At 52.3% G+C, this 24796-nt stretch overlaps 1 protein-coding gene across 2 annotated transcripts in view; it reads right to left on the bottom strand.

Annotated features, from left to right (window-relative positions):
* Nucleotides 1-24048, bottom strand: part of NEDD4L (NEDD4 like E3 ubiquitin protein ligase) — a 267112-nt gene extending 243064 nt beyond the window's left edge. Inside the window, exon 1 of one of the 2 annotated variants that reach the window (XM_056138058.1) lies at nt 23821-24048. In XM_056138058.1, coding sequence (XP_055994033.1) covers nt 23821-23868 — 48 coding nt within the window. In that variant the 5' untranslated portion in view covers nt 23869-24048. The remainder of the gene's footprint in view (nt 1-23820) is intronic. The other variant, XM_056138057.1, reaches the window with a different exon arrangement.
* Nucleotides 24049-24796: the final 748 nt, after the last annotated feature.

The raw sequence follows: 24796 nt of genomic DNA, 5'->3' as shown, positions 1-24796 counted from the left end.
ACTCTATGCATGGACACCTGATAGCCTATGCACAGGCACCTGATTCTCTGTGCATGGACACGGATACTCTGTACATGAAACTGATACTCTATGCAGAGACACCTGATACTGATACTCTGTGCATGGACACTGATATTCTGTGCATGGGTACTTGATACTCTGTGCATGGAACTGATACTCTGTACAAGAAAAACTGTAATCTATGCATGGACACTGATACTCTGTGCACAGATACCTGATACTCTGTGCACGGACACTGATACTCTGTGCATGGATACTTAATACTCTGTGCACGGAACTGATACTCTGCGCATGGATACCTGATACTCTGTGCACAGACATCTGATACTTTGTGCATGGGCACTGATACTCTGTTCATTGACACTGATAGTCTATGCACAGACACCTGATACTCTGTGTAAGGACACTGATACCCTGTGCAAGGAAAAATATTCCATGCATGGACACCTGGGACTCTAGGTACAGGCACCCGATACTCTCTGCGGGGACAATGATACTCTGTACATGCACACTGATACTCTTGTGCATGTTCACCTTACACCTGGAGCATGGATGCTTGACACACTTGCACAGACCAGATACTCTGGGCATGGACCCAATAATCTGGGCCTAGAACCCTGATACTGAGTTTGGACCAAGCTGGAACCCTGATACTCTGGGCGTGAGCTCCTATTACTCCAAGCATGTACCCCAAAATGATCCCTGATACTCTGGGCCTGGACCCCTGATACTCTGGGCCTGGACCCCTGATAGTCTGGATCTGCATCCCTAATACTCTGGGCTTGGGTCTCTTGATACTCTGGGCCGGGAGCCTTGATAGTCTGGGCCTGGAGCCCGGATGGATTCCTTGATAGTCTGGGCCTGCAGCCCTGATGGACCCCTTCAAGCCTGGGCATGGTCTCCCTGAGCATGGGCCCAGATACACGCCCTGCAGGCACAGTCTCCCTGCACTCACCGCACACACAGTTCCGGCTGCTCCCTCCTTTGCAGCAGCAAGAACATGCCCATGCTGGGACTGGCTTAGGTCCACTCAGGGATCAGCTTCGTCTTCAAACAGTCACACAGGGCTGGAGAGGAGCGAGTTGCGAAAGAAAATGGCCCACCTGAAGGTGAAGTCCACCTCCAGTCAACGCCACCCACAGTCCCCGAGACCACGCGGGAACGGCTGTCTGTTTCATCTCCTCTTTCCTTGACCCTCCTCACACCTCTGCTGACCTGCAGGGCAGGCCCTGGACACAGCTCCCTGCAGAATAATTCTGTTTCGGAGCATCTATTACAACTCCAGGGGGTGAGTTCAGTTCTCTATAACATAATTCATGCACAACTGAAACTCAAAGCTACAGGAAACATGACTTTTTCAGACAAATTCAAAGTCTGAGATAATGGACTTTTCTTGTCCCCCTTTTTTTATTAAGACAATGTGATGTACAAAATTGTTCATAAGAGGGTTGCTGCAGGTATACAATGCTCCAACATCAATCCCACCATCAAAGTCCTCTTCCCTCCGCCAGTTAACCAGTTTTGGGAAGTCAGCTTGTTTTAAATCAGGAATGTTCTAAAACCAAACTCTGTGGTTGCTGGGTCCAGGTAGCCAATGATGAGATGAGATGATCGCCAACCAACAGTCTAATGCAATTCCTAAGACATGCCAGGGATAGGATACCAGCTTAAAACACAGGAATTCTATTCTTAACACCCCCGGTAACCCTGGTGGCTCCCAAGCCCCAAGTCATCAAGCTGAGCACCAGCCAGAGTGACCACTGGGTCCCCCCAGCCCCCACCCCACCCCAGCACTTCAAGGAGTGGCTCCCTTTTTAAAAATCCATTTTACAATTTAATCTCCGGGACAGGGGCTGCAACTCAGTAGTACTGCCACTTGGTCAAGATAACCTGTCACTGCTGGCCCTGTTGGCTGTGCCACAGAGGAGAGAGCTGTCCTGGTCCTCTTTCCACAAGGAGGCCCACAGCAACCCTCTTGGCATGACCACCAAGTGTTCCCTGCTAGAACCCCTGTTATAGCCACTGCTGTGAGCACAGGCTTCCACGAGCTGTGGGCTCGGGATCAGGGCCACGGCCCACTGTGACTTCGGTGATCAGTCTCAAAGCCACCGGAAACTCTCCCTGGTGGGGAGGCCCCGCCCCACCCTTCTAGATCAGAAGCTCCAGGACAAAGCATGAGAATTTCCTCTGGAAGCAGATTCCTGGACGCTCTCCATCTCCAAATCTTGGCCTGCAGACAAAGACAAGCACATCTGAGGTGCAGGACTGAGGTGAGCAGACGTCCAGCATGGACTCTGGTGGTGCCAAAGCCATGATGGCAGACAGATGGGCAGGAGGTGGCCGTGAGGGGAACTGTGGGGTCTAGATGATGAGCATATGGATGTTCCCCGGATGTTCTTCCCACTTGACTTGAAAGCTTTTGTGATAAAATGGGGTGAGGGGTTACTTCTGATCAGCCGGATCTGAAATCCATGAGTGGGCCCAACTCCTCTCCTGACTAAGGGAGATTTTCCCTCTCCTCTCACTGCGTAACAGGCCAAAAGCAACCAAAGAAACTCGGGAAGAGGCCAGATTGATAGTACAGTGGGGAATATTGCCTTGCACACGGGTGACCTGGGTTCGACCCTCTGCGCCCTATACGATCCCCCGAACCTGTCAAGAGTGACCCCCTGAGCACAGAGCCCAGAGCACCACTGGGTGTGGCCCAAAAGATAAATAAACTAAATAAATAAAGATAAACCAAAAAAGATAGGTTAAAAAAAAAACTCTGGAAGTTTGAGGCCAGAGTACCAGAGACCAGGCTGTCCAGTCTGCATAGCCCATGAGCACAGCTGGGTCCAAGAAACCCCACAGTGCAGGGCAGAGCTGAGCATTGCCAGGTGACACCCCCCCAATAACAATGAAATTCAGGAAAAGGAACCAAAATCCCAAGCAGGACTTTAACTCTTTATGTGTCAACTTTTCCTTGACTAAAGTTTACACACTCTCAATTTTCTTTTTCTTTTTGGGTCACAGCCGGCGATGCACAGGGGTTACTCCTGGATCATGCACTCAGGAATTACTCCTGGGGGTGCTCGGGGGACCATATGGGATGCTGGGAATCGAACCCTGTTGGCCGCATGCAAGGCAAATGCCCTACCTGCTGTGCTATCGCTCCAGCCCCAAAAGTAAAAAAATTTTTTTTATCTTTGGATGTATTTCTTCTAATCTTAACATGTTATCAATACAAATTTTAATTACAAATAATTTGTGATTTTCATAGTAGCATTATAAGCACGATACAAATGGAAATAGTAATTAGAAATTCTTCAACTTCCACAAGTCTATTTTTCAAAGCAATTAATTAGCAGAATGTAAACCTGGTTAGAGATCACGAGGCACAGGGGAGTAAGTAGCTTATCTTGCAGTATTTTCAGTTGAACAGACAAGACCATTTTTTTCCCCTCCAGGCACCTGATTTATGGGGTGGACCTTGGCACCCAAATGCAGTTCATGGTCTGAAGGTGATCGCCAACCACGACAGTCGGCTGCCAAAAACTCTCACCTGCTCCATAACTAACTTCTAAACAAATTAACATGACATTTATTTTTCTTATGTCTGCACACAGTTGGTATAAAATATGTTTTGACCACACCATGCCCAAGAGGTATGCTTCAAGGGAACTTTGGGGATGCTCTGGAGAAACACTTCAAGCCATAGGGCTTTAAAAAAAAAAAAGAAGAAAAGAAAAGTAAAGAAAAGAAAAGGAAAGGAAAGGAAAAGAACAGAAAAGAAAAGAAAAGAAAAGAAAAGAAAAGAAAAGAAAAAAAAGGTCAAGTTTGCTGGCCCTTTCCCGCTGTAGTCCTGAAGATCTGGTTTTATATCCTCATAGTTCCTGAAGATAAAACAAATCTTACCACCTCACCTCGTTTAGTTTCTTCTCATTCTTTTCTTTTGTTGTTTAAAGTGACATTTATGGGGCTGGAGCAATAGCACAGCTGGTAGGGCGTTTGCCTTGCATGTGGCCGACCTGGGTTCAATTCCCAGCATTCCATATGATCCCCTGAACACCGCCAGGAGTAATTCCTGAGTGAAGAACCAGGAGTAACCCCTGTACATTGCCGGGTGTGACCCAAAAAGAAAAAAAAAGTGCCATTCATAAGCAAGCAAATAAATGGCTTTTAAAACGTTTTATTGGGATTCTTTGATTTACAATATTTCTAATGATGGTTTCTCACTCTTCCCGTTAATAGTTCCAGTCTTTGGCAGAGTTCTCCAAAGACTAAAATTGTTTTTGTTTTTCACTGTGCTCAGTTTTTAGAGGGTGTCCTGGGGCCAGAGACATAAGTACAGTGTGTAGGGCACTTGCCTTACATGTGGCTGACCCAGGTTCGATCCCCTGCACCCTGTATGGCCCCCCAAGCCTTGTGGAGTGATGCCTGAATGCAGAGTCAGGAGTAAGCCCTGAACACAGCCAGGTGTGAGCCCAAAACAAAACAACCACAAGTTTTTAAAATGTAAATAAAAGGAGAATGTAAATAAAATACAAATTAAAGCTAAAGGTCTGCTCATCATCTGATACGAGTATTTGGTCTCCTCACACCACCACAGGCTGGCTGGCTTCATCTCAAATAACACCTTCAACTCACATACTTATGGGCACATCATGATTCATCATAAAAGCCCTAAACAGTCACATGTCCTCTCCCAGAAGGGAGCATAGCACGACACACGTCATAACCATGCTGCTGGACCCGGTGTTAGGCTGTTTCCTTTGGGCGCCCCCCTTGAGGGGGCGGGTGAGACCCCTCCCCCACCGCCCAAGGGACACAGCCCAGGCAGCCAAAAACCTCCAGAACTCAACCACCGTGGCTCACAGCCACTCTCCACACGCTCAGGCCAAGCCTCACCCACAAGTGAACCTATTTCTGGACTGCACGGCCACATTTGCAATCGCGAGACACTTCACAGGACACACCACCCTACCCATACTCCAAGAGTACCACACTACATTCGATGGAGTTCAAAGTCAGAGGCAAACCAATCTTCACTTAATCACTTAACTTCCCGTTAGTCGTCAATTTGCTCGAGCGGGCACCAGTAACGTCTCCATTTGTCCCTGTTGCGTGCTAGTGTAGCCCAATGGCATCTGTTCGCTCTGGGAACATGAAGAGCCTCAAACGGATCGTTCATGATCTTGACGAAGAAGTCTGACCATCTGGTAGGTGGGCGGCCACGCGGTCTTTTGACATCCCGTGGAATCCAGTCAGTAACAGCTCTAGTCCAGCGGTCGTCTTTAAATCTCATTACGTGACCAGCCCATCTGATTTTTGACACCTTGGCAAATGAGACAGCGTCCCTGATTCTTGATCGTCGACAGATTCTTTCTCTCATTTGAGTGAAACGTGATATTCCAAGCATAGCTCTTTCTATTCTTCTTTGGGAGACCTGAATAGCGTTCTCATCTTGTTTGCGTAGGGCCCAGGTCTCTGAGGCATATGTTAATGCAGGAAGAACAGTGGAATCAAAGAGATGTGCCCGGAGCCGGAGGTTCTTCGTCCTCTTAGCTATTTCTTCAACATTCTTGAAGGCGTTCCAAGCCGCTCTCTTCCTCCTGCGAAGCTCGGGTGCCAGGTCATTTGTCATGTTGACCTCTCGACCTAGGTACACATAGCTGTTGCATTCGGAGATGGTCGTTCCGTTGAGAGCAAATGGGGCGTCAGGAACGAGGCTGTTTCTCATAAACATTGTCTTCGTAAGATTCAGCTATAGTCCTACCTTTCCACACTCACGGTCAAAGTCGGCCAGCATTTGTGCCGCTTGGCTGATGTTTGGTAACCCATCTTAGAGGAAAATATTTTTTTACAGATATATAGCGGGTAGGGCGTTTGCCTTGCACGCAGCCGACCCAGGTTCGATTCCTCTGCCCCTCTCGGAGAGCCCGGCAAGCTACCAAGAATATCCCGCTCACATGGCAAAGCCTGGCAAGCTACCAGTGATGTATTCCATATGCCAAAAACAGTAACAACAAGTCTCACAATGGAAACATTACTGGTGCCCACTCGAGCAAATCAATGAACAACAGGAAGAGAGTGACAGTGATGTACACATATATATATCCACACAAGGCTCAACCTTTAACAACATGCTAGTAATCTCTCATAAAAGTGTTTAATGGCCCCTGTGTGAAATATAACAATCTTCACCTTCTTTCCTCTAAAGAAACTTTTTTGTAACATTTTCAGCAGATTTTCATAACAAACAATACAAAATAAGTAATTTCATTTCTGCTTTGGGTCAGGGGTTGGGGTTCGGGATGGAAACATCTGAAATAGGGTGGTGGGAAGGTGTCATGGGGGAGGGATTGGTGTTCAAGTATTAAATGCAACCAAATATTGTGAACCACTTTATAAAATAAAAAAAGAAAAATTTAAAAAATCCTGAACACACACACACACACACACACACACACACACACACACACCAAGAGCAATCAGAGGAAACGCTCATGAGCAATCTAGTGCCCTGTGTTTGTTGAACGGTGTCATCACTTCTCCTCGTGTCAGCAATGGCAATCCCACAATGCCTTGCGGCGAACTGCTAATTACGTGGTACCTGAAGAGCCAAAGTCCATCAGTTACAAAGGACAAGATCCGCCAAAGAAAAAGTTCTCCAGTCTCTCAAACCCTTAGAACTGCACCCCCCTCCGACCCGCCACCCCACCATCAGGATGGTTTCTGGTCTTACAACTGCATCCTAAAGGGACTGATGCACATCACAGGCCCTGCAAGCTCCATATTCAGGTGACCCAGTCGTAGAATCCTCAACTACGCACAAGCTCATGAGAGATCTGCCCTAACACCTGCGGGCAGAGTCTAGTCTCTGCCTTCCTTCACATTTCCCAGCATCCTCCTGGGTCACATCCAGAATCCAGGACACGTCAGTGATCCCTTTACCACCCAAACTGGCTGCCTGTCTCAATCGCCTCTTCTCTGTGTCTTTTCTCACTGGCCTCTATCTCCTTGCCTGCCCCACCCACCCCTTGGGTTCACTAAGCAGAAGACAGGGATTTGCTGGAAGCACCTTCGTGTGGGAACCTTGCTGGCTTTGTAATCATAACCCTGGCTTCTCCAGGGCGGTCTCTCATGCCATCCCCAGGTTGTGTTGCTTTTTGAATCTCTGATCATCTCAGATCATCTCGATGAGGTGTGTGTGTGTGTGTGTGTGTGTGTGTGTGTGTGTGTGTGTGTGTGTGCGCGCGCGCGCGCGCGCGCGCGCACTACTTAGAATACTGCGTGTCTTCTGGATCTGCAGAGGGAGTGCCAAGAATTGAGTACATGTTTTCCATAGGGAAGGCGGATACTTAGACCTGGGACACTATTTCTGTAATGCTCAAGTTGCATCTGAAAGTGCCCTTAGTTCTAGTGTTTTAATGATAGCCTTACTGATATTTTATTCATATACCATAATGTTCAGGATGTCGATTCCGCACATAGAACAAGCAATTTGCCCTACATGTGCCAATGACAGAAGCCCTGGAGCAACAACAAAGTGGGTAGGGCATTTGCCTTGCACGCAGCCGACCTGGGCTCGATTCCTCTGTCCCTCTCAGAGAGTCCGACAAGCTACCCAGAGTATCCCACCCGCACGGCAGAGCCTGGCAAGCTCCCCGTGGCATATTCGATATGCCAAAAATAGTAGGAACAAGTCTCACAATGGAGACGTTACTGGTGCCCACTTGAGCAAATCAATGACCAATGGGAGGACAGTGACAGGACAGTGTCATTTCTGGAAATCAAATTCCAGAACTGTGGGTCCCAGAATTTGCTGTTGATGGTCAGTGATCTTCCTAGACTAATTCTGTAGAGTCTGTGAATTTTGTCATATATGAACCTTCTAGCTGGTTGATCTCAAGGCTCACTACTGAGTCAACAGAGATTTCTAGATCTAGAATATTCATAATCAAGCAGGAGATATAATGTACCAGGTTGAGAGCATGCAAAGGGTTGGCTCCCCACCACCACAGGGTCCCCTGAGCAGTACATGGGAATCACTCCAAAGAACAGAGCCAGGAGCAGACCCCAAGCAACACCAGTGTGGCCCCGAAACCAATAAGCAATATGTACAATATTCATAATCATTACCCTGGCTCCACCTCAACTTCCTTCCGGAAGAATCTCTGGCACTCCTTCCTAAAACTGAGTTAACAGAAGGGCTGGAATGATAGCACAGTGGGTAGGGCATTTGCCTTGCACGCAGCCAACCCGGGTTCGATTCCCGGCATCCCATATGGTCCCCTGAGCACTGCCAGGAGTACTTTCTGAGTGCAGAGCCAGGAGTAACCCCTCTGCATCGCCAGGCGTGACCCAAAAAGCCAAAAAAATTTAAAAAATGAAAATAAAACTGAGCTAACAGAGAGGAAAATGGTTAGAACGTGGAGTACAGAATGTGTCCCACATAACTAAATCTGTATTGACTTCCGCATCTGAGCGCTAGTTCCTGGAGGAAGGCCCTGTACACGGCTGGTGTCTTGAGGTATCGCAGCAAGGCTGATAGAGACAGGCTGAGAAAGCACACTGGGGCGGCGCGTTGTCTGAGAAACCGTCCCAGGGGGCCTCTGACAGGCAGCCCTCGGGGAACTCAGGCACCAGCACACACGAGCCACTGGGGCCCCACAAACAGGCCAGGTGGGATCTGGTCCATGGTCACCCAGTTCCTGACGTCTCCCGAGCATCCCTCATTCTTGAGAAGCAAGGGAGGGCCACTTGCCATTTGCCTCCAGAAGGTCTCCTGTGGGAGATTCAGAAGTCACTGGCGGGGGCTGGAGAGATAGCACAGCGGGTAGGGCGTTTGCCTTGCACGCGGCCGACCTGGGTTCGATTCCCAGCATCCCATATGGTCCCCTGAGCACTGCCAGGAGTAACTCCTGAGTGCAGAGCCAGGAGTAACCCCTGTGCATCGCCGGGTGTGACCCAAAAATAAAATAAAATTAAATTAAATTAAAAGAAAAGAAGAAGTCGCTGGCAGCCCGGGACCCGCACACATTCCAGTCCACAATCCTCACTCTTTCTTTGCTGAGTTCCCCCCCCCACCCCCAGGTAACAATCATTTTTCTCCCCACAGAGATGAAGCGTGAGTCCACACTGAAAACCGCGCCCTGGAGGTCTCTATCGGATCAGTAGCTCCAAGGTTTGCACCCAAACCCTGCAGGTGTGTTCTGCCCCCCAACCCCCACCCCAAGCCCCTTCCCCCAGGCAAGTCCCCTCTGGGCACAGGTGCCCTCGCTCTCCTGCTGCTACTGCCAGCTGTCCCCAGGATGCTCCCCATCTCTCTCCTCCGTTGCTTCCTCTGGTCTCGCCAGGCACAGGCCCAGGGGACAGGATGGCAGGAACAGACGGGCCCGTCTGGGAGGGCAGCCAAGGTCCACTGACGGTGGCTGCATCTCCCTCGCTCACTGCTCATCTCTGCGCTCAGGCCCCTGTGCCGGGAAACAGGGCTGCACCCGGATGCCCACCAGCGCCCACGCAGGTGCCAGGAAGCGGACTCTGAAGTTCTCCAACTTTCCTGCATGCTTGAATCCCCCGGGGAGCTTTTCAAATCCCGACTTTCTCTCTCATATTCTTGATGGCATGGCCGAGAGCCAGACCCCGCTGTGACAATGACGTCAGTGCCACCTTGGAGGCGGGACTCAGGCATCAGTATCTTAAGTTTCTCCCAGGGTTCCTGCATCCTGTCAGCCCTGAGAACCGCTGATTTTGAGATGCTGGCCCACCAGCAGGGTCCTCGCCAAGGGTCAACTTTTACCGTGGGCACTGTGTCCACACACGAGCCTGTTCCCTGGCCAGCCCTCAGTTAAGAATGGCTGAAGCGGGGCTGGAGAGAGAGCACAGTGGGTAGGGTGTTTCCCTTGCATGCTGGCAGACCCAGGTTCGATTCCCAGCATCCCATATGGTTCCCTGAGCACTGCTAGGAGTGATTCCTGAGTGCAGAGCCAGGAGTAACCCCTGTGCATCGCCGAGTGTAACCCTAAAAGCAAAAAAAAAAAAAAGACTGGCAGAAGGGGATCAAAAAACTGGACTATGGTCACGCTCTGCCATCCTTTCCTTTGATGGTCTCTGTGAAGCCTGAGGCCCCCACAGTCCTCTGTCCATGCAGACGAGGGCCCAGGTCCACAGGGGTGAAACCAAGAATACACTTGGCCTCAGGCAACCCCCAACCCAGCCACAGGATGCTGCAGCAGCCACTGACCCCACCTCTGTCCACTCCACTGCCTTCCCCACAGATACCCTTGATCCACATTCACCGCAGGATAACACAACATACAACAAACAGGTAAGCACGCAGAAAAACAGGTAAAGGGGACAAACTCTGAATGATGAGGGGAGAGAAGTGTACAAACCTCACCAACACAAAGGCCCTTTCCAACCGAAGAGAAAACGCACACCACCCACCCATCTCCAGGGCCAAGACCCCTGTCCCAGGGAAAACAGCCCCTCCTCACTCAGCAAGTAGCCTCCATCACAAACTAGGATGTAAACTAGACAAGCACTGAGGGCCTGGGGGTTGGGGGTTGACCCAGTGCCCGCTCCAGTGCCCAGAGACTCAGCAGTGATTCTGCGCTTCACGCTGTGGGGATGAGAATGGCTCCATGTCCACCCTGATGCCGGTGTTCCCTGGACATGACTAAGAATGTGGCCCTTCAGAACCAAACACGAGAACTCAGTCAGCCATTCTGGCCGCCCCGGGATGCTAAGCATGAATTTCAACAGGAGGTCAATGTCCACACGACTTCCAATCTTCCTCCGAGAGCAAGGGACACTGGACACGCACCCCAACCCCCTCCGCTTCCAGCACCCTGACTCGGGGGTGGGGGGTGGAGGGAGGTGTGTGTCTCCAAGGAACAAACCTAAGTTCTTGAAACAGCTTCAGAACCAGCCTAAGCTGCTGCCCTCTTGGATGAAGGTTCAGTTTAGACCTTTTAAGTGCACTGAATGTGCCGTGGGATGGGGCTGGAAGGACCAGGAACGGGGCTGAGAAGCAGCTTTGACGCAATCAGAAGGATGAAAAGTTCCCGATTCTCTGGCTAACCCCGTTAGGGTAAAAACACCACCTGGAAAGGCGGCTCCTTCTCATTAATGGGAGGCAGCCAACAAGACTATTAAGAAAAGGAGGCTTGGAAGGGAAGATCTCAAGGCCACACAGGAAACCGGAGCAGATGCAGGCGACACCGAGGCACCAGCTGAACCCTGAGCAGCGCCCGGGGATCTGCCCTGGCCTGGCCAGGGACTCCCTGCTGCCAAGAGGAATGGAAACAGCAAAAGCGTTTCCAACGTGGAAGAGCCACACGGTCGTCTGCTGGTGACAATGACCAACTCAAGGACTGCTGAGCACTGGAAACGGTCAGGGGGCAGATGGCCACGCTCTTCCACCAGGGATCTGCCAGGCCCAAACTGTCTGTCTGTCTCTCTGTCCTTCTTGGCGGTCACCCCCAGCAGTGCTCAGGAGGCCACATGGAGCTGGGCATCATACCTGAGCCTCCTGCATACAAAGCCTGCACACTAATCCTTGGGGCTACCTCCCAAGTCCCTGTACCTGTCTGTCTGTCTGTCTGTCTGACAAAGAAAACCTGGGATCAGCGCAGGGTACCTAGCAGCCAAGACACAGGCTGCAGCAGACAGAAGTGAGCGGACTTTGATACCTGGGCAGAGCCACATCACAGGGGCAAAAGTCACCAGTCACTTGGAAAGATGGGGCTGCCCCAGCCTGGAAACCCCTGGGTGGGACTCAGAGCATGGATCACAACTGGTCCACAGAGCTTCCAGATGCTAGAACATTCAAGAGCAGGACTTCTTAAGTTTTCTACTCACGACCACTTTCGCCTGAGAAATACAACCTGGACAAATGCTGCCAGAAACACCTCAGTGAGGTCTGATGCGGTCTGTCCTGAACTCGTGTTTGATCACTGTGCATTCAGAAACTGGTCTCTGGGGCCCCAGTCTGCTTAGCCCACCGCTAAGGGCACTCGGTTCTTGGCCATTGCCAAGGCCAACCTCCAGCAAGGAGAATGTCCATGTTTTTTTTTTTTTTTGGCTTTTGGGGCTACACCCGGCGATGCTCGGGGGGGTTACTCCTGGCTCTGTACTTTGGAATTACCCTTGATGGTGCTCAAGGGGCCAGATGGGATGCTGGGGATGGGAGCTGGGTCCCCCAGTGCAAGGCAAACACCCTCCCTGCTGTACTATAGTTCCAGCCCCCTAGCCCATGCTTCCTGGAGCTGCCAATGGCCTGTGCTCATGATCAATGACCAAGATGGCAACCAAAGGGCCGGGGAGAGCTCAGAGGTCTGTAGCCCCTGGGCATCTTCCAGGTGTGGCCCAAAACACCCAACAGACATGCATACACAAAGACGTGGCAGTAGTTGCACTCCCTCTCCCCTTCAGATGACTGAGCTTAGCGATGGCGTCACACTCCAGCACCTTCTCTGAGAAAAGTCTGAAGAGCAGAAGTGAAGCCGACAGCCAGAGCACTCTGGGCCTTGGTCGGGAGAAGATCTGGCACCATCTCGGGTTTCCTTTCAAAGACAGTCTGGCGCTGTGGCCCAAACAATAGCTCAGCAGGCTGGCCCATGGGCTGTGTGTGCAGGGAGCAGGGTGTAATTCTCCACAGTGCCTGGTGCCCGCCAGGATGAAGCCCCAAGCACTTAGCTGGGAGCAGCCCCTGAGCATCGCCAGCAATGGTCCCCAGATTTAAAAATAAAAAAATCATAATAAAATATAGTTAGACGGGGTAGAAGCAATAGGACAGTGGGGAGGAGTTTGCCTTGCATGTAGCAGACCCAAGCTCTATCCCTAGCATCCCATATGGTCCCCTGAGCACTGCTAGGACTGATTCCCGAGTTCAGGGCCAAGAGTAAGCCCTGAGTACCACTGGGTGTGGCGCAAAAAGGAAAATAATAATCATAATCATAATTGGAGATGTGGCACTCCCGGAAGAGAACAGCACAGAGTCTCCTGCCTCCGCGCCTGGCTGTCCTCACCGGAGGCCCCTTGGAGGAGGGTGGGTTGAGTTTCCCTCCCCACTCGAAGCAGAGCCCTGGCAGCTGAAGACCTCCGGTTCTAGCCACAGCCATGCTTAAGACCACTCTCCACACATTCGGACAAGCCTCATGCATGAAGAGACTGGCAGAAGAACCCAGGTGTGCGGGGCCCGGGGCATAGATCTCCAAGCCTGCTCGGATTGGGACTGAGGCCTCCTCCACCCAGATCCCCCACCTTTCAGGCATTACACCCACCAACTACCCCAGTGCCATGTAATCCCATCAACGGCCAAGACCCAGAGACTATAAAACCCTGCTCCCAGAAGCGCGTGGCTGCATTCGCGGCCGTGCGACATCTTATTATCTAGTTCTTACTCTGCTGAAGCTGGCAGGTTACCAAAAATATCCTGCCCACACGGCAGAGTCTGGCAAACTCCCCGTGGTGTATTCAATATGCCAAAAACCAGTAACAATGATGGGTCTCGTTCTCCTGACCCTGAAAGAGCCTAGAATGTGGCACTTTTAAAAATCTCAGGGCTAGGACGAAGGAGACGTTACTGGGGCCTGCTCGAGTCAATCGATGACCAACAGGATGACAGTGATACAGTGATACAGTGAGCATCCTTTGATGTTTTCTCTCTGGTCTCCTTTATTAAACTTTAAAAATCCCCAGCCAGGGATGATGAATTTCAGTGGAAGAACACTTGCTTTGCTTTGCCGAGGGGTTCATCCCCAGCATCCTGTTTGCCATCGCCCAGGAGGACCAAGTGTGTCCTGCAAGCCCGGGCACTTCAGGATAAGGTTTTCCTCATGGATAATGCTGGCATGCGGGGAAGGAAAGCTTCTAAGCCTGGCAGAGTACTAGTCACACCGGGAGAGAGACTATGCTCTTCTTCAATGCGGGTTAAGTTTAGAGGGGTCTGTTCCCTGCTCTCGCCCCTTCCCACAGCACTGCTGCAGGAGGATGCAAACACGGCACCCGCAGAGCCCTCGCTGGCCTTGCAAAGCGGGGCCCCAGCAAGCTCCCACTCCCAGCTGCTGCCCGTCGTCCCCAGCCAAAACGAAAATAAGAGCACTCCCGATGGAGAGCTCAAGTTCCTGAAGAGCCCCTGAATGCCCTCCAGCCTTCCCTCCTATGGGGGGACTGGGGGGCTCTCCAGCAGAGCTCAGGTGATACTCGACCAACCGGGTTCATGCTAGTATTGAACAGAGCAGTTCTCTGAGGTGTCCAAGGCCTCTGCCATGCTCAGAATCCAAGCAGAGGACGGGATAGGCAGAGCTCTATGCTCTATGCCCTATGCCCTGGCCCCTGGGCTTTCACTTTGTACATAATCTGGAATTATACTGGAAGGTGCAGCAAACAGGTTCCTGGTACCCATCACAGACAGGCTGACGGGCATCCCCAGCACCTCTCAGAACACCCACCAGATCAGGGAATGACTAAAACTTGCCCTACATGGACGATCACAGTAGCCCAAGCTAAGACCAGGTCACACGCCTGGTCACAGAGGAAGCTAAGACCAGGGGTCATCCCAGAGAAATCCTGCCTTCGCATCTGGGCAGCCTCCCGCAGAGCACCACGCAGAGGCTGTCGCAAACACTGGCCACCTGAAATACCCATGACTGGGCATCGGAGTCAGACCACGAGGACTCTGTACCTCCCGCTCTGATGCCGAACCGGCCTCAGCCAGAGAGGGGGGGACCGCAGGTCAGGCACTGGTCTGACAAGCAGCCAACCCAGGCCCTCGTGGAGGCACCCGGGGTCCCCCTAGGTTCTGCTCCCTCTGTGGGGAGGTGCCCGGTCACTCACGGGTACAGGAGGGCTTGCCTTGCCAGGGCCGGGGGTGAAGAGGTGGGAACATGCCACAGCCACACCCTGGCCACATCACAGAGATAGGCCACCTGCTGCCCAGCCTGGAACAGTGCCCTCAGCTTGTAATGGGGGATAGAGGGGTGACCTGTGGTTGCAACAAGTCTTTCCAAGGGCAGGTGGCACCTCTAGCCTCAGCACTGGATGGATGCACACGTGGCTGCCACAGCCCCACTGTCTGGGATTGTGGTGGAGGTGAGTCAAGGAACATGTTCTTCCCCATGGCCGCCAGCCCACCATACGACCCCCAAACTCAGCGTGAGGACACCAGGAAACCCAAGGACCTCCCCTCAGGACCTAGTGATTCATGGATCAACTTGGGAGGGGCTCTCAGGGACACAGAGGCAATCACAGAGTCACCGGAAGCCGGGGTGCCCACAAACTTCAAGACCTCACCTGGGGGCTCTCGGGAACAACCCTCAGGCCTCTAAGGTTTTCAAGCAAACCCTAGCATTAATGCGATCCAACCACATGCACAGGCGGGCTCTGGCATTTGCAGCTCTCGCTGAGGAAACAGGACCCCAGACTCACGGGGGAACCCTACCACCCTGCACTCCGAATCATCACAGTGACGGGGACCGGGTAGGTAGACACTACGGAAGTCCCTGCACATGGCCTGGGATAGAGCCCAAAGGACTGGGCATATGCCAGGCACGCACAGAACCCCCAGTCTGGCCCCAGCAACCCGTGACCTCTAAGCACCACTGGGTGTAGTCCTGATGGCCCCCAACACTGCTGGGCAAGCCCCCAAACAGAAAGAGAAGTCTTTATGCACCCAAGAAGCAAGGACATAATTAGGGTGGGTGTGTTCTGTGTGTACCGGGGCAGGGGGACTCCCAAAGGTTAGCAAGCTCTGGGTCCCCTAAAACAAGCAGAAAACTAACGGTCCCTGTTCCACCCACTCTCAGAAATACCACATTAGGTGTTTTCTCTAAAAAACTAGTGGGTTGTGTTTTGAGTTTTTTTTTTTGAAAATTGTTTCTGAATCTAGTTTCCTTCACCTCACCTCTAAATCATGCACTCATTTTCTTATTCTACCAACAAGCATCCCCCAAGCCAGAAATGGCATCACAAATAGTAGAAACATTGCCACCTATAGTCGGGAAATGAAATTTGTTGGCTTAGCCTGTGACCTGGAAGAGAAATAATGCAACAGAAAGCAGCTTTTTCCCAGGCATCTCAGACCATTCACTGTCCTACCTTAATGTGTAGTAGCAGCACTATAATATCTGTACTTTACTGAGATCTTCTCTCGCCCAGAGTCCAACAATCTAAACACCGTTGGCTTTATGACCAATAAATAGATCAGTAAGATAAAAGCCACCACCTCAAAGACCTGTCACCATCAAAAAGTTTTGTCAGAGTCTGATTTTACCACTGTTACTCATCTAAGACCCACCCACACTCCAACCCACCAAAAAAAAAAAATTCTCAGTGAACACTGCAAACTTCATTCCCATAAATTTTGTTTCATATAGGGAAATTAACATAGATAAGCACCTTGGGGTTGGGGTGGGGTTGGAGAGGGAATCTGGGAAAGCTGGGAGAGGGGAGACGACACTGATGGCAGGATTGGTACTGCAACATTGGATGTCCAAAACCCAACTATGAATAATTTTGAAACTCACGGTGCTTTGATAAAATAAAATTTAAAAAACAAACAAAAAACATAGATAAGCACCTTATTTCATACAAAAGCTTATATCCAAGATGGAATGTAGATTCCAAATGACATCGAGGCGAAAACACGATAGCTTCTTACATGTGCATTGATATTTTCTTCTGTTCAATAGGTGTTTTCCTTTGTTAAGAGTTTTTTCTGCAACTTTTTTTTGTTTTTGCAAAAACTTCTGAGTTAGAGGGAATCCTATTTTATTTTTGCTTCTGTTTTCTATCCCTTTCCTTCCTTTGGAGTTAGGACACCGAAGCGCTAATCTGGCAGGTTTTACTTGTGTTGGAAGTACTTTCATGAATTTGAGTCGAACCCAAAATTTAAGGGCAGCAGTTGATTCTGCTTAAAAAGAATATTTGGGGACTGACAAGATAGTACATGGTTTAAGACACTTCCTTTGCATGTGGGCTGACCTTGGTTCTAGTCCCAGCACTGCTGGGGTGATCCCTGAGCATTGACTAGTATCGCTCAAAAACAAAACAGTGAGGGCAAGAGAGAGAGAAGGGGGGGTGGAGAGAAGAAGAGAGGGAGAGAGAAAAAGAGTGAGGTGGGGGAGAAAGAAAAGGGGGGAGAGAGGGAGAGAGAAAGAGAGAGAGAGAGACAGAGACAGAGAGACAGAGAGAGAGAGAGAGAGAGAGAGAGAGAGAGAGAGAAAGAGAGAGATCCTTCAACTCCGAATAAACTTTTCAGCAAGATCTCAACCAGTCAAAGCAAAGCCAACATGTCCCCTGGTCCACCGCATTGTAGAAACAACTGAACAATGCAGAAAGGTGATTCAGGCGGCAGAGAAAGACCCTTCTCTTCTAGTGAAAGACAATTTAGCGCAGAGTGATAAGGACTGATGCAGCCCAGAGGCCTGGGTTCCAATCAAGCATCTCCCCAAGCAGACCTCCACTCTGCACCCCAGCCCAGTCCACCCAGCCCTAGCCCCCACAATACAAGGGGAGTAGCTCTGAGCACCACTGAGTGTGAACCAAAAAAAAAAAAAAAAAACCGAACAAAGAAAAAAAACCCACAACTTTTTTTTTTTTTTGGTCACAATGATGTCACATTTTCAACAGCCAGGATTTATTTCTTCCTTGACATTATTCCCGATTTTCCTGACTATTTCAGGCATACTGATGCTTTCAGAATCCCCAGAAAACTTTCCAGGGATGTGTCCTGGTGACCTGGACACTCCCAGTGTTGACGAAATGCCCGAGTATCCTTCCAGCGCTTCCTTTGAAACTGTGCTCTATGGTAACGAAACTGCCGCCCTCTGGGCACTCCCACTTGGCCAAAGTCTCCCCCACTTTGAACATTAGCTTCATTCCTTAAATAAGGAAACTACTTTTCAGGAACAAGCTGGAAAATTCAGAGGAACACTCTGACTTACGGAGACAACTTAAAGCATAAATTAAATTGTCGAGTTCTACAAATTGTATAGGCTTCTGGAGGAAGATTTTTTTTTTAAACCCAGAAACTACCCGGTGTGGAATTTAAAACAATTCTATCACCTCTGCCAATTTAAAAAAAAACTGCTTTTAGAAGTCACAGGACAGCCTCAGCCCTTTGGTCAGCATGAGGAGGATTCCTGATACATCTGCCAACCAGACCCACTTTGTTTTTGTTTTTGTTTTTTTCTTTTTGGGTCACACCCGGCAATGCACAGGGGTTATTCCTGGCTCTTCACTCAGGAATTACTTCTGGTGGTGTTCAAGGGACCATATGGGATGCTGGGAACCGAACCCGGGTCAACCACATGCAAGGCAGATGCCCTCCCCGCTGTACTCTCACTCCAGCCCCGAGACCCACTTTGTTAATCACAGTAACTGTTGCCTGGGTCTGGGCAAATCTAGATGCAGGCATCTGGAATTAGAATGACTTTCTCTTCCTCTAGAAAATGGTCTGTCAGCATAGCCTTGAGATGCAAACAATCCCAAACTGTAATTTTGGGGGTTTTTGTTGGGGGCGGGGCCATACCCAGTGATGCTCAGGGCTCACTCCTAGCTCCCGGAAGGACCATATGGGAGGTCGGGGATGGAACCCGGAACAGCCGTGTGCAAGACAAGAGCCGTACCCACTGTACTATTTCTCCAGCCCCAGCTAACCGCTCGTTCCTAAACGCAACCTCGTGGCCTCTTGGTACAGCTGCAGAAACGACAGGCAGTGCTGCTCCACACGGCTCTAAGGCGCGCAGGGAGCAGGGCTTCAAGTTCTGCAGCTATTCTTGATCGCTTGCAGATGGCCAACCAGGTGGCTGGATCAGGCAGGCGCCCTGTGTCTCTGCTAATGCCCACGACTAGCAAATCCCCAACTCTCCCCTTTTCTCTGAGACAGAAAGGCTGAAATCTGATTAGCAGTGGACTTTAAAAGTGTTGATTGTGGGTATTGTAAAGGCTGGCCCCGGGTCACCCCAGGTTCCCAGTTGGAGTTATTCAGGGATTCTAAAACACTCCTGTTTTCATCGTCTGCAGCACCGGGGGCCGCTTCAGAAAACCAACAGTCTATTCGAGCATGACAACAGTTTTTCTTCTCTGTCTCGGCCATACCCAGGATAATGGTGCATCTGAAAGTCAAGAGCCTCTCAAAGAAAACATGATTATAGAGGCCAGACAGCAAGAGACCACAGTCCTGTGGAGTAGGTGACTCCATGCAAATGAGAGAGTGGGGAGCAGGGACGACTGTGACCGCTACCACAGAGCGGCCAGCTGAGAGTCAGCCCCAGTGATGTCAGATTTTCCCAAGCGGGGCTCCTGGTCCATGCTGGCCTGGAAGCCATCAGCTTACACCAGCTATTTATCTCTATCTTGCATTATCCTGCATAATTCACCAGCTTTGGCGCTGGGGATATGGCTCGAGGGGTAAAGCACGTGCCTGGCATGTGGGAGGTGCTGGATCAAAGTGGATAATGAGCCCCATCCCAGCATGGCCAGGTATAGCCCTGGTGGTCCCCAAGCCCTTCAGGGTGAAACCTCCCACTGGGATTTAGCACTGGAGCACTGTCCTCCCGTTGTTCAATGATTTGCTCCAGCGGGCCCAGTAACGTCTCCACTGTGAGATTTGTTGTTACTGTGTTTGGTTGTTACTGTGTTTGGCATATCAATACTCTTGGTAGCTTGCCGGGCTCTCCGAGAGGGGTGGAGGAATCGAACCTGGCTCGCCAGGCCGGCCACATGCAAGGCAAACAAAACACCCTACCGCTATGCTATCGCCCACTGGGATAAATAATAATAATAATAATAATAAAGGTAGAAAGACCTTTTATGATGCCTGGAAAGAAAAAGGGCATGGTAAAAACTATAGCTGGGGGCCAAGAAGTTGGCACAGCAGCACAGCTCCTGTGTGGCATGAGTGAGTTTGACGGCAAGCGATACACACACACACTCACTCACACTCACACCCCTCCAGTGTCAGGCCCTGGGTATATGGCTCAGGGGCAGAGTACCTCCTTGCAGGCGTGAAGGTCAGGAGCTGAATCCCCAGCACCACGATTCAGGCTGAAGGCAAAGCCAGCAACACTACATTAGGATTCAGAGAAACATGTGTGTGACCTCCACTGCACTTTAAATTGTGCAAGCCCCAGATATCGCAACAACAGTAAAGACAGGGAAAACCCACTCCTGTTATAGCAGCAAAACCAGGTCCAAGTCTTGGCTTCAGGATTCACTCCCTGTGTGTCCGTGTCCCAGTCATTTAACCTCTCTGACATCTCCAGGCCTCACCTGCAAATCACAGCATTCTTCATAGGGTTCTTCAAACTGAATGCGAGCAAATGCTTCAGGCGGAACACTGGGCTGGGTGCAGACAAAGCCATGAAACATTAGCCAATGGCCATCATCGAATAAGGCAGGACAGTGCCCCATGTCAGCCCAGTCTTCATTCCTATGCCATTCACCTCATTCTAGTCACACACAAAAGTTTAATGCAACATCTTCTAAGAGTCCTGTCATTCCAACTTTAGTATTTCACCCACAGAAAGCCCTTATGTCATTTCCATAATGCATACCTTTCTAAGATGTTGTAATACAAGACTTCAGAAGGCCAACTGAAACATTCACCGGTAAGTTTTGCCAAAAGCAGCTCTGGAGGGCCCCAAACAAATAAAAACAAAACCAAAGAACCCTGCAAGAAACCCAGCCAGGAGGCAAGAAACTAGTCGAAACTGTTCTGGTTCCGACCCAAATCTGGCCCTGGACCCTGAAACACAAATTTCATTCATTTGCTCACCCCTTGACACCAAGAGTCCTTCCTCGGATGGCAATTTCAGATTTCATTGCCTAAGATGGCCTGGTTTAAAATCAGGACAAGGGGGCTGGAGTGATAGCCCAGCAGGTAGGGCGTTTGCCTTGCATGCGACTGACCAGGGTTCGATTCCCAGCATCCCATATGGTCCCCTGAGCACCGCCAGGAGTAAGTCCTGAGTGCATGAGCCAGGAGTAACCTCTGTGCATCGCCAGGTGTGACCCAAACACCAAATATAATAAAATAAAATAAAATCAGGACAAGCACGAGCCATCTAGAAGAGCTTCTCAGCCCAAAAGACAGCAGAAAACAAACAGTGCCCATACTCAACCAGTACATATAAGATGCATTTCCTGCTCTAACTGGACAGACCCAGGCCCAGACCCTTACACGGTTCTAGGAGAGCACACCTCTTCAGAACAGCAGTATTTCAGATCAAGAGTTCATGAGACAGGCGCACTCTGAACCTGCAAGTGGCTAGCAGCTGTCAATCTCCAGCCAAAGTGCAAACTTTCCTCTAAGACATTTCCTAGGAACAGATCCCTATTTCGCTAAAACGTTTATTCTACATTGCAACCTAGACACGTCCTGGGGCGATGCTGCGTGCCTGGGCTCGAACCAAAGAGGTCCCCGATTTACTGAACACACCTTGGCAATGCCACCCTGACACTGCAGCAGGGCAGGCTCTGTCTGGGCTTAGTTGAAACCTCTTCCTGCTCTGACCCAGGCTCATTCCAGAAGACACACCGAGCCACGCCAATTCCACGAGCCGCGGTTAATATTCTACGATGGCATGCCCTGGTTTCTGAAGGGCAACCTGACAGCGTGAAATCTCCCATCCCAAAGCCAACGGCAGAGAATTGTGAAGTCATCCCAACAGCCCTGCCTCCTTTTCTCACTGGAAGGAGACGCTGTGAAAGAAGACAGATGTGACTTGTCTTCTGCATTAGAAAAGTGTGGGCAAGTCCATAGTATCAGCCAGGCCTCTCCGGAAGAGTCTGTCTGCCTCTTGGACGTCCAGCAGCAGAGAATTCCCCTCAGCACAAACCCACACACCCCAAATCTGTGTATATCCCACCCACCCCTCCCCTTCCCACTGGGCACCAGTTAAGATCAGTCCTGACACCTCCAGGCAGCCATAGCAAGCTTGGCTCCCTGAGATTCTGACATTAGCAGCGATGTAAACAAAGCACAAAGCCCAGCGGCGTGTCTGAGATCCTTGGATCCAGGGGCATTTACCCAAACATGCAAAATGCACATGGGTTTGGGGAGCCCTTGATAATCATGTAACTGAAAGGGGGGGGGGGGACCTAAGATGAAACACAGCCCTCTGCATCTCCCACAACACCGCAAAACCCTTTCTGCAGAATGGGTGAATCTCAGCCCCTTTTGCTCACTGCCTGTCCTCCACTGCCACTAATTACATGGAGACTAAAAGGAAAGAGCCGGCTCCAGAGGCAGGGAGAGGAAAATGCTCCGGGGAAATGAAACAATGCCACTCACTTTCCCCCCATCCCCCGAGGCCTGCACAGGGAAGGAAAATTATTTTACACAAGCACATTACAGCAGGGTAAAAGAATGGGAAATGCAATTTACACGCTATTTGTGTGGCCATCATTCTTTGATGGAATCCACACCCCAAGATCCATGGGGCAGGAAGTCAAGTTCCCCCAACAAATCTAAGATACCTAGTTGGCACGCACGCGCGCGCACACACACGGAAGAAGGCTAATGAGGAAAGCCCGAACGTGGGCATGCCTCGGATAAGAACCCTCTCCAATTAACCCCACCCTCATTGCCAGAGAAAGAGGGGAGACCTCGGAAAAAGAAAGGGCGAGGGAGAAAGAAAAATCGAGAGAGCCTGCCTTTCCAGGCATCAACTTTTCATGAAATGCACGACCAGGATAGGAAATACCTCCCTGCTGAGTAATGCTTCATGGGCTGTAAATTCACCTCTCTGCAAAGGGGAGCCAGACCTGAGCGCGCGCACCCCGCCAGCTGGTAAACCCCTCCTACCTGCTCCATCCAACCTGCCCGCCAGCCACAGGCCTCCCACACCCCCCCCCCTTTTTTGGCAGAGCCGCACACCAATAAGCGCCGAGCGGGGCAGGGCTGGACAGTGATTTAGCAGGATCGCGTCCGGAGCGGGGAGTGGGAACGGGCCAGCGGCCGCGAGCGGGCGCAAACAAAGCCCCTCTCCGGGCAAAACTCCAAGCCCGGGCGCGCGGCTGGCTTTATTAATAAAAAGGGATCGATCGATCGGAGCCTTCGGCTCTCTCTCTCTCTACCCGCCCCGGAGGGGCTGCGCTTGGAATCCTCGGGAGAAAAAAGGAGAAGGGGGAAAAAAAGAAAAGAAAAAGGAAGGCAGGGCTGCAAGCTTCCTCCAAGTTTCCAGTCGCACCTGCCACCAGGCTCACCCTCCCCCCCCCAAGCCCCCACACCCCCAGGACCCCGACACGTCCAGGCTCCGGACTCCCCAAGCCGCTGCGAGCGTTGCACGCACTCGCCCCGCGCCGAACACACACACACACACACACACACACACACGCACACGCACACCCGAGCGCCGCCGGCACCATCATTAGAAAGTTCCAGGGTGGGGGGAGACGATTCCGGGGCTCCCGGGGCTCCCCGGCACCCGGACGTGACACTTGGTCATTGGACCCCGGTGCAAAGTTGCCCGGGAGCCCCGGGGAGACGCGGCCGGGACCGGGGTGCACGCGCCCTGCGCCCCCCGCACGGGCCGGGAAGCCGCCGTGGGGACCCCGCAACTCTTTATTTACAAACAATGCGCTCGGCTGGGGCTGCGAGGGGGATGGAGGGGAGATGGGGGTGAGCGGCGGCAGGGCCCGATCCCCCCCAGTTCCGCGGGGCTCCTGCATTCGGGAAGGGGTTCCCCGGCTGGCACTGGGGTGGGGGGGACGCGCACCCCAGGTGTCGCTCGCGTCCCCACCCCCGGCCGGCGCGGGGCAGGAACTCCCCGGGGAGTCCCAGGCGCAAAAGGGGGCGCAGCTCACCTCGTCTTCCGAAAGTCCGTACACCGGCTCCCCGAGTCCGGTCGCCATGGAGCCGGAGCCTCCCGCGCGGGATCCCGGCCCCGCTCCGGGCTCTGCACTCCCGCGGCCGGCCCGGGCCCTTGCGCGCGCGCCCCGGCAGGTGAGGGAACCCGAGCGCGCGCGCCCCGCCGCGGCCGGCGCCGCTTCCTCCCGGAAGGCTGCGGGGCCGGCGCGGGTCCCGGCGCTGGGCGGCGGCGCGGAGCTGCCCGGGCTTCCCTCCCCGCGGCCCGCGCGCCCGCCGCTGCCTCCCCGCCCCCGCGCCCGCGCCCGCGCCCGCCGGCCCCGCTCTCCCCGCCCCTCGGCCGCCTCCTCCCGCCCGCGCGGCCCGAGGGGACCCCAGCCGGGCCGGGGCGGGCACACGCGTCCCCCCCCCAAGCCAATCACAGGCCGGGCCGGGGGGCGGGCCGCGGGCGGCGGCGGCGGTGGAGGGGTGCGGGGGCCCCCCCGAGCGCACCCCGCTGCGGAGAGCTGGTGCGGGCTGGGCCTTCCCGGCGGGGACCCCCACCCCCTCTCGTTCGCTTTTTTTCCTCTGCGGAGGAGAGGGGGCGGGCTGGGCTTGCGGGGGGAGGGGGGGAGGCGGGAAGCGCGTTTTTCCGCAAAAGAAAAGAAAAATCGGTTTCCCGTCCCACTGCTCTTCTTGGCGCAGAGCTCTAAGCGCGCGGTCGCTGTTCCATCGGGGGTGGGGGTGGGGGGCGCGGACGTTTCTAGACCCCTTTCAATGCTTGGCAACCCCCTGCGAATCAGCCGAGCCGGCCGGCAACCGAGGAGAGGCTGCCCCGGTGTGGCCGCGGGTCGCCACTGCCTGTGTCCACCTTCCCGGGAACAAAACCCCCACGGCGCCGCTCCTGGGTACACACCCACCCACCCACCCACCCACCCGAAAACGGCCCGCGCGGGGCGCCCGGGCGCGTCGCCCCGGGAAATAATCAGACTCCCA

Source organism: Sorex fumeus, unplaced genomic scaffold (assembly GCF_029834395.1).
Source record: "Sorex fumeus unplaced genomic scaffold, SorFum_2.1 ptg000128l, whole genome shotgun sequence".
NCBI classification, from domain to species: Eukaryota; Metazoa; Chordata; class Mammalia; order Eulipotyphla; family Soricidae; genus Sorex; species Sorex fumeus.
The sequence above is the reverse complement of the archived record's forward strand: the minus strand, read 5'-3'. Positions and strand labels throughout refer to the sequence as shown.